The sequence below is a fragment of the Engraulis encrasicolus genome, chromosome 9, assembly GCF_034702125.1.
Source record: "Engraulis encrasicolus isolate BLACKSEA-1 chromosome 9, IST_EnEncr_1.0, whole genome shotgun sequence".
NCBI classification, from domain to species: Eukaryota; Metazoa; Chordata; class Actinopteri; order Clupeiformes; family Engraulidae; genus Engraulis; species Engraulis encrasicolus.
The window spans coordinates 38,046,460-38,056,459 of record NC_085865.1 but is presented as its reverse complement, the minus strand read 5'-3'; the positions used below and the strand labels follow the sequence as shown (position 1 = coordinate 38,056,459).

The 10,000-nt window shown below is 42.1% G+C and overlaps 1 protein-coding gene across 1 annotated transcript in view; it reads left to right on the top strand.

Moving 5' to 3' along the window:
* The window catches only part of ptprn2 (protein tyrosine phosphatase receptor type N2), a gene marked incomplete at its 5' end in the record, with an annotated part of 307,452 nt that overhangs the window by 35,991 nt on the left and 261,461 nt on the right, over nt 1–10,000 (top strand). Inside the window, 7 exons of the mRNA XM_063206294.1 lie at nt 160–342; nt 975–1,186; nt 1,879–1,991; nt 3,347–3,605; nt 8,388–8,428; nt 9,447–9,941; nt 9,990–10,000. The exon at nt 9,990–10,000 is cut by the window's right edge and continues 21 nt beyond it. Coding sequence (XP_063062364.1) covers nt 160–342; nt 975–1,186; nt 1,879–1,991; nt 3,347–3,605; nt 8,388–8,428; nt 9,447–9,941; nt 9,990–10,000 — 1,314 coding nt within the window. The remainder of the gene's footprint in view (nt 1–159; nt 343–974; nt 1,187–1,878; nt 1,992–3,346; nt 3,606–8,387; nt 8,429–9,446; nt 9,942–9,989) is intronic.

The window sequence follows — 10,000 nt, the reverse complement described above, 5'->3', positions numbered from 1 at the left end:
AATATTTCAGTAACCACACAAGTTACCGTATGTTTGACACCCCTGGTTTACGGTTAAGAAGAGGGGTTGGGTTTATATAAGCTACTTTATGTAAAAAACTATTGGTAGTTCATCTCCACGAAGCAGCCCATATTGACCGTCACACACCCCTTTCTCCAGCAGCTCTGCCCAGGATCAGGAGAGGGCCAAGGCCCTGCTGAAGGGGCTGGAGGAGTACCTGGCAGCCAAGGGCTCCATGAAGCAGCCACAGGAGCTCCAGCTGCAGCAGCTGCAGAGGGGGCCCAGTAGCGGCGGCATGGCGGACAGGCCCCTGGGGAGGCTCCACTACTTCAGCATGCTCAGGTGACCAGGAGGAAACAACACAAGGGTGGCCAAGAAGGCGGATACTGCGCTCTAGTCTAGTCAAGTCAAGTCAAGTTGGTTTTATTGTCAATTTCTTTACATGCACTGGTCATAAAAAGAATTGAAATTACGTTTCTTCCTTTCCCATGTAGACATGGACATATTCTGGGTAGAGACATAGACAGTGCACATACAGTACCCATGCAATACAAAAATACACATACAGATATTTAACGTATGGTGAAATGTCAGCTTGGCTGGTAGAAAAGATCAACTTGCAAGCCACTTTGACCCATTAGTGAGTGTGTGTTTGTCTAGATTAACATCTACAACCCATTGTGGCTAGTGATGAAAAAAGTTAATTTAGGGCCCTGGTGATGAGGCCTGTCACTTTGTGTCTATTGAGTGTTAGTTTTTATTATGTTTATTGTAACTGTAGCAGACATATTGTAATGGCACAGAACATTTTTCCGGAAGGACAATAAATACATCATCTATAAATTATCTATCTATCTATCTATCTATCTATCTATCTATCTATCTATCTATCTATCTATCTATCTATCTATCTATCTATCTATCTATCTATCTATCTATCTATCTATCTATCCATCTATCTATCTATCTACCAGGCCTGTGGCTGCGGAGAGGCTCAAGGCGGCCCAGGCTAAGGCAGACCGTCTGACTGGAGGCGGTGGTGGGAGGCTGCTGCTGCCGTCGCAACAGAGGATCCTGGAGGTGGCCGGCTCCAACTCCAAGCCGCCGCTGCCCAGGATAGACCGGCTCTTCTTCAAGACCCCTCAGAACCCAGCAGTGTCCAAAGAGCCTCTGAGCTTGGTGGATGGTACGCACAATCCACTTTCAGTTACAAGCAAACTGTCCATCTGCATATGCATTGTATATTTTAAAGGGACACTGTGTGAGATTTTTAGTTGTTTATTTCCAGAATTCATGCTGCCCATTCACTAATGTTACCTTTTTCATGAATACTTACCACCAGCATCAAATTCTAAGTATTCATTTTGACTGGAAAAATTGCACTTTTCATACATGAAAAGGGGGATCTTCTCCATGGTCCGCCATTTTGAATTCCCAAAAATAGCCATTTACAGCTGCAAAAATGACTCTACCTGGATCATACTAGAAAATATTTGTTTATTACTTAAAAAACGTTCATGTAAAGATCAAATTTGGCAATAGGCAGCCCAGTTTCAATGAGCAGCATAGTTGCAGTACCTTTTTTGTCCATTTCCTGCACAGTGTCCCTTTAAGGTGTAAAGTAAGTTCAATCAGAAGTACTTGCAGTGATAACACTGACATTACATTTGTCTTGTCTTGTCTTGTCTTGTCTTGTCTTGTCTTGTCTTGTCTTGTCTTGTCTTGTCTTGTCTTGTCTTGTCTTGTCTTGTCTTGTCTTGTCTTGTCTTCTCTTCTATTCTCTTGTCTTTTGTATCTTTCCTGTGATTCATCCTGTTTCAACCAGGAAAAAAAGCATCCAAAATGAATTTCCTTTTCTCTTCTTTTCTCGTCCTCCAGAAAAGTTCATCCAGAACGTGGTGGCACAGCTGGGTCGTCAGAGTGTCAACGTTGACGCCATGACCCCCAAAGACCTGGATCGACTCTCAGACATGATCACCAAGGCCCTGCAGGTAGAGTAGAGTAGAGAAGAGTATACAGTTAGAAGAACATTAATGAGACATTTCTGATGTTAATGTATGTTGTCATCACGTGTAATTTGGTTTTTGGAATGTCATGGCACCCAAACACTGTCAACTTGACATTGTAAAAACAGAATGACACATTATGACAACAGTCATAAATATCAATAATGTGTCTATTCCTGACGTGTGTCGTGTCATTCCCATATTGGTGACATGACGCCCTATTGTAGACCCTTTCAAATAAAATGCTACCGAACGACTTAACCCATTGATTCCTGATGTTGTGTTGTGCAACATTGGCCCTGGCGCCTGGAGCTGCATTACGCAACATTCAGGCTCATGAGATTTGAGACAACTTTATTAAAAATCTCTGTTTGTTTGAGATTAATGAACACATTTTAATGAAAGATGATGGTTTTAGCGTTTAAATGCAACTTAGTGCATATTTGTATGTGCTGCTGAAGCTGAGATATTTAGGTTTTTATAGGCTGAGGGCAGCTTTTCTTAAAAAGGCTCAGGCGTTCAGCACCCTTTTTGCAGGTGCCTTAGGCGTCAATGGGTTAATTAATCCCTGGCATAGATTAAGGCATCCAGCAGCATAAATGTAATAAGGTGCACAATCCATAATGCACAGCACAACGCACAGACCCTCTCATATCACACACACACATCCCTCATGAGCACATGATGCACACTTCCTGTAAATACAGACAGTACTGTGCACATTGCACTATCCTATCACATGCACAGGTTTTTTTCTTCTAAGGGCCAAAACATACCAAGGCGGAACGGAACAGTCGCGGGACGAACACGGTCTTTCTGCTTAGTTTTGGCCGGCGTGTTTTTCTCTGCCTTTCACACTGACAGCGTCGGCGTGCGCGGCCAGTCCTGTTCAAAACCCTCCCCACAGCCAAAGCTAGCATGCTACTTTGCCATTCATTTGAATGAGACACCGCCGGTCGCCGGCGTGAAAAATACGCTCGAGTTCTATTTTCCAAATGCAGCGCGGCGCGGAGCCGGCTCCCGCGCCGCTGACGCTCCCGCGCCGCTGACGCTCGACTACCGCCGGTTGGTGTGTAAGGACAGATATGTTTCAATGTATTTTCACCGACGCCGGTAAAAACGCGGCCGTTCCGCTTTTCCGCCCTGGTGTGTAAGACCCCTAAGGGGGCATGCTCACTTCTCAGAATTCTGTGAGACTAAGTTGGCATGCATTACAGTAAGTACATACATTGCACAAATCCCTGCTGTCACAAACACAACAACACTTACAGCACATACCATACATTGCACAAATCCCTGCTGTCACATAGCCAAGCATACTTACAGTCCATGCTTTGCAGGTGGTGGACGGCGTGGGTGTTGGCGCTGGCACCGCGGACTTCAGCCGGCAGAGGGGTCGCGAGGTCACCCAGGATGAAGAGGAAGACGGAGAGGAGGAGGCGGTCGATGAAAGCGAACGAGAGGAGGACGGCGGGAGGGATGGTGCTGGTGAGGAGGTCGAGGAGGGAGGAGAGAATGAAACAATGCTAGCCGGCGAGCTGGAGCGCTCTCTCGGGACAGATCAGTCAGACGCACTGGCAGCAGAGACTTTGCCCAGAGGTATGTAGCGGAAAACAGTACTGTGTGCGAATGTACGCATTGATGGACTTTTCAGCTTCGGGGCAGTGCAAAGTTTCTTTGTGGATAGTCCAGTAAAAAATAAAAATAAAAAATAAAAATATGACAGTTTTTTTTTGCTTTTTTAATCTCTCTGCAGCAGTTGTAGCCGTAGCTAGAGGCTAGGTTTTATCTTGAGTTGTTGTCTGCATGTATACACTGGGTGTTATCTGCCCTGATCCTTCAAGAAGTTGCCGAGACACTATCTTCAAATGTAGGCCTACTAGATTTATTACATTTCTGGAAGGTTACAAGTAAATGTCAGGATGACTGTGAAAGCACCGTTTTCATGAATGTCCAACAGTTTTCAAGAATGTCCAAAAGCACTTCTGTCATTTTTAAACTACATTTTTCTACATTTCAATCACCTAGACTTGGTGAAGAGCACTGTAGAATGTACCTTTCCCACCCCAGACGTACTATGAGTGACCAAACTGAGGAAAACATGTTTGTAGAGACTCAGAGGCTATGAACAATGAAGAGAATACCCCATGCAAGATGTCTTTGACTGTATACACTAATGAATCATACATACAAGAATATACAGAGATACTCTATGGCATCACCTTCCAAAGCAACTTACAAGTTGTTAAAAAAACAAATAGCTACACAACGTCCAATACACTTTGATTTATATTGCTTCAGTTTATGAGGGTGATCAAGGACACCATCAAGGACACGATGACAACATTTATGAGAAAGGTTAAACAGAAAACCCACAAAAAGAACCACCTACCATGGCTTGACGAAAAAAATTTGGACACTGATGAAACAGAGGGACCATGCTCTCAAGACATCTTTAAAAACAAAAACTGTGCATGACAGACATACTTTTGTGTCATAGAGAAATAAGGTGGTGAAGGCTCTCAGAACTGCTAAAGCAGCATTTTACATTAATGTTATCAGTAATGCTAGGGGAAATGCCAAAGAAATCTGGACAAACATTAAAAAAATGACAAACAATAGTAACACACACAGAGAAATTAAAGAACTGCTCATAGACAACACTGTGGTCCAGGACCCAAAAGACATTGCAACAGCATTAAACACATATTTTATTGATTCTGTGACACAGCTAACACAGAGCACTGGCCCTGAAGCTTGTCAGCTAAGCCAGATGCTCATCAGTAGCACCACAACACCTGTTTTTAACATACACATAGTGTCTCAGGCACAGGTTGACAAGGTCATCTGTGGGCTAAAAAATTCTAGAGCTAAAGATGTCTATGGCATGGACACATTATTTATTAAAATTTACAAGCAACCTCTCCTTTCACCACTCACAACCATTGTTAATGACTCCATAACTCAGCAGGTCTTCCCCGATAGTTGGAAGACTGCTGTAGTTACTCCTATCCTCAAATCTGGTGACCCAACATTAACAAGTAATTATAGACCTATTAGTATTCTTCCTGCCATATCCAAAATTACTGAAAAACTAGTGGCAGAACAACTCATTCAACACCTAAATAATAATCTTATGCTGAATAGCATGCAGTTTGGTTTTAGAAAACATCACTCGACCGAGACAGCTGTCTGTTTCTTTTTGGAAAACGTAAAATCTAAACTTGATGCTGGAGGTGTTGTTGGAGCTGTTTTCCTTGATTTTAGAAAAGCCTTTGACACAGTCAACCATCAGATAATGTTACAAAAGCTTACTCACTTCAACTTTTCTGTAGACTCATTGAAATGGATGGAGTCATACCTAACATCACGGACACAATGTGTTAGAGTGCAACATACTACATCAAACACCTGTTTAAACACTCTTGGAGTTCCACAAGGGTCCATACTTGGCCCACTGTTGTTCAGCCTGTATATTAATGACCCTTCAGGTTGTTGTCCTGCATCAGTAACCTGCCAGTTATATGCAGATGACGCAGTGTTATATACCCATGCAAAAAATAAACGTCTAGCTTAGGGGTGGGCGGAATGGACGGTATACTATCGTAAAAGGTATTTTTTCCACCAAGGTATGGATTTTGGCCATACCGTTCTACCGTGATATAGCGCATTGCATCCTGCAGATGGCAGTATAGACAACGTTTTGAACATCCACCCGACTGACTGCCTCAAGTTGTAGCAATGTGGTTGTAGATAAACAGCACAATCATTTCCTTTGAATAAGCTTCAAGTGTAAAATGTATGGTTAGTGTAGTGAACTATTGTTTGAAATGGTATGTGATGGCAACACATTTCGATTCTGGACTCCACAATTTACTGGGCACGAAATGCAAGCTAACTAGCTAACAGCCCAAGTCATTCATGTCTATGCTGGTGTCTGACAAAATAAATGTGCTTAATGTGCTAACATTGGTTGCCTTACATTTAACACATTGCGCCAGCAGTAACAGCTGTATGTTACTGTTTCCAGTTGAGATAATATCATTCATGATATCTGACTGGGTGTTAGTAACTAAAATGACTGTTCACTGTTTAAAATGTGGCATTAGCGATTTAGCTAACGTTAGCACGCTAACCGCTGGTGCAGTGAAAGCTGCCATTGCCATTCAAATGCATTAGTTCTGCAATGCATTGCTAACTGCCTCATGTGAAAGTTCGTTTTTCTTAACTTTAACAATGACAGCTTAAACCATTATGCTTGGCATAATCACAGATACAAGCACACATTTCAAAATTACCATAAACAACTCAAGAAATAGAAAAAAGGTGCAATGAACGATGTAGTTGATACAATTGTTCAGTTCTATTTACTCTCAATGTGTTCAGTTTGACACTCCTCCCTTTGCCCCCCTCTCTACCCTAGTTTAACCCCTTGACACTTGGTGAAATTGACAGTGTTCTATTGGGTAGCATTGCATTGCAAAATGCATTTTACATAGGCTAGTTTTTGCTTGTTTTTAAAAAATGTAATGATAAGAATTCACACATATATGAAAGGACATTGTGTCATTTCCAAAAATCAAATGCAAAGGTTAAAAAAATGTGTTTTTTTGTGTCATTTTGCAACGCTTCAATTTTAAACAGATGTACAATACCGTGATATATACCGTGATATATACCGTGACTAAAATTATACCGAGGTATACATTTTTGGCCATATCGCCCACCCCTAGTCTAGCTGCACAACAGTTAACACCAGTCATGAACGATGTGTGTACATGGCTACAGAACTCACACCTTCATCTTAATGTGTCCAAGACTGTCTGCATGTACTTCACAAAAAGAGGTACCACTGAGCTTGATCCCAGCATCATGGTGCAGGGAGAGGAGCTAGATGTTGTTCAAGAATTGAAATACCTTGGCGTAGTTATAGACTCACAACTTGATTTTAAGCAACATGTTAAAAAAAACTATAGGCAAAATAAAATATGATTTATCTAATTTTAGGCACATTAGGAACAATTTAACCCTTGAGTCAGCAACATTGTATTTTAAAGCAATGATCATGTCACACATGTCTTACTGCTTAACCAGTTGGGCATCAGCTAATGTCACAACACTAAAAGCCATTACAACACTATACAAACAAGCACTAAAAATTCTAGACAGAAAGCCTAGAATATATCATCATTGTCATATTTTTAAAAAAAACATAGATTATTGGACTGGGATAACTATGTTAAATATAATGACTTAGTTTTATTCTACAAAATCTTCCATGGCCTGGCCCCTCCTCCTCTACAGACATTTATCATAAAAAGCATAAACAGGGCTACCAGAGCCAGTTCCAGGAGTGATTGCTCTGTCCCATTTAGAAAGAGCGCTTTTAGTCAGGCTGTTTTCTCTTGCAGAGCGTGTCACACCTGGAACACAATTCCCAGTAAAATTAGAGAACTGCCAACATTAAACTCCTTTAGTAAACAGTTGAAATTATGGCTACTGGATAATCAATCATGTCAACATAATCTTAAATAGTTAGTACTGGCAGCTGTTTAACTTATTTGGGTATTGTATTTTGTAATTGTATTTTGTATTATATATTTTAAATGTGTGTGTATTTTTTACTTTTTTTACAACTGTGTGCAATAACTGTGTATTTTTAGTTTTGTTTTAACTTTGTTTTTTTAGGGAACATCAAACTTGTCAAGGGACAAAAGACGGAAATTAGGCTCTTGGCTACAATCTTGTATATTTAGCATTTTTGTTTAAATGCTGGCAATATATGCTGTCCCTTTCTTAAATAAATAAACCTGAAACCTGAACCAGTTGTTCAGATTTTTTTAAAGTGAGAAAACATACAATGCACCCCTTCAAACTGAGGTTTGCAAAATTGGTGCACCAAAACAGGTGACCCGTAGGTGTCCTTTGGTGAACTTACAAGCTGTTACAGCACAGTATCAACAGTTATCCCAGTTATCAACAGTTTCCCTCTTTGATGTGTATGCCTGGCATCACAAAAGCAAGTCATCCAAACACTCCAACGCTGATTTTGCAGCAATCTCTCTTCCTCTTTGTCTCTGTCTTAATGAAAAGCACAGACAGTACAGGGTGCTCTAAGGCCACAAAGTTTTTTTGAGGAAACTGCTTTCGGGAGGTCTGTGAAATACGCATAATGATTTTACATTAGTGTAAGTGTGGGATCAGGGGTGGGGGTGGGTGGTGGGTAGTGGTGGGGATGTTGTGGAGAGTGGTGGGTTTCCATAAAGGATGCAACAAACTACATGGTTCCTCCATCGCCACCCTGTCTGATGCCACGGATTGTTATGTATCTCTCGCTGGGTTAGACTCATTTTCTCACACTGATTCTGTTTTTGTTTACAGCACAACAGACAAAATCGGCAGACTCCAGCTCTGATGACAAGGTAATTCACTGCCATTGTGATGCACCCACTCAAAAAGACAGATGTGCACGCACACACACACACACACACGCTCGCACGCACGCACGACGCACGCACACACACACGCACACACACACACTTGTTTCGAGACAGTCATTTGAAATAAATTGAGGCCCTGATGCTGGAGGGAAATTCTAAATCTGCCTTTCCATGGCGTTTTTGTTTTGTTTTTTATTTATTTATTTATTTACTTTTTTTGTGATAACTCGTTGCCTGTCTTCTAGATGGCTTAGGGAAACAACACAGACTTCATATTGAACAGCGCTTGCCATTTGTGATTTTTACGTAAAAAAACTGACACATGCATAATCATTAGCAATAAGTGGCACTCTGTGAACGTTTGGTACGCTGTCGGGGGATCATGTCGACAACACACGCAAGGATTTCAGCCGGAGGGGCCGCTGGGTTATTGTGCTATTTAAACAGCCCTTCATACATAACATAAAGACACTGATGACAGCTGATGACAAGCTGCTCCGTGATGGCTCATAAGAAAGTAAAAAATGTGTTAAAAGTTATGTAGTTGTGTCGTTGTGTCGATTATACCATAATCACTCTTGTTACTGTCAATATAGAATGCAAGAGTGTCTTTTATTGCCAAATGCACGTATACAATAAGAACTACAATACACATTTGCACAATGAGATTGAACGCTTATCATTCATCAGTGCAACATGTATGCAGTTTATTTACAAAAATGCCAATTGAATCTGGGAATGTATTAATTTTGTTCGAGGTATTGAATGGGATGGGCTAAGGCAGTTAGAAGTATGATAGAGTTTCAGTTCCTATATAATGTTATGCTTATGCCCATTTGGAACCATTCAAAAATTAGATTTTGTATCGCATGAAATTGAAATTAAAATGCATACGTAAATTTGCCTGTCACACAATGTGTATTGTATTTACAATAGAAATAGCATAAATTGAATAAAATAAACGTATTTGAAATAACAAATAAAATCTCTTGTCCCACAGGACCCCAGCTTCATCAAGCAGCTCCTGGACTTTCTGGACCAGACGACGGACCCCGGGGCCTTCTCCCCCGACACCCCTCCTAACGTGCCCGTGCTGGGGCTACCGGGCAGCTTGCAGGAGGACACCCCAGTGGTGGCCAAGGGCAAGGTGTCCGTCGAGAACGTCCAGAGCAGGACAACCCAGTCAGAGCTGGACGTGCCCCAGAAGAAGATGCTGAAGGAAGAAGAGGAAGGGGGGAGGTTGAGAAACGACCCGCTAGAAAGCCTGGATCCAGTCGGGGAGAAGGAGGTGGAGCGCTGGGTGCAGATTCCCCACACCGCTGATGATCGCGCCCCAACGGGTCTTCTGGCAGACCCGCAGAAGAAGGGCATGGGTTCACTGCTGCAGCTGCCCCAAGCGGAGGACGCAGAGGCCCAGAGGAAACGGGTTCGAGTGCAGCAGGAGCTGACTCTGGGGGTGGCCACCTACACCAGCCCAGGACAAGCCAAGGACAAGGTCATGGACAAGGTCAAGGTCAAGGTCATGGACAAGGACAACGACAAGGACGCAGACTT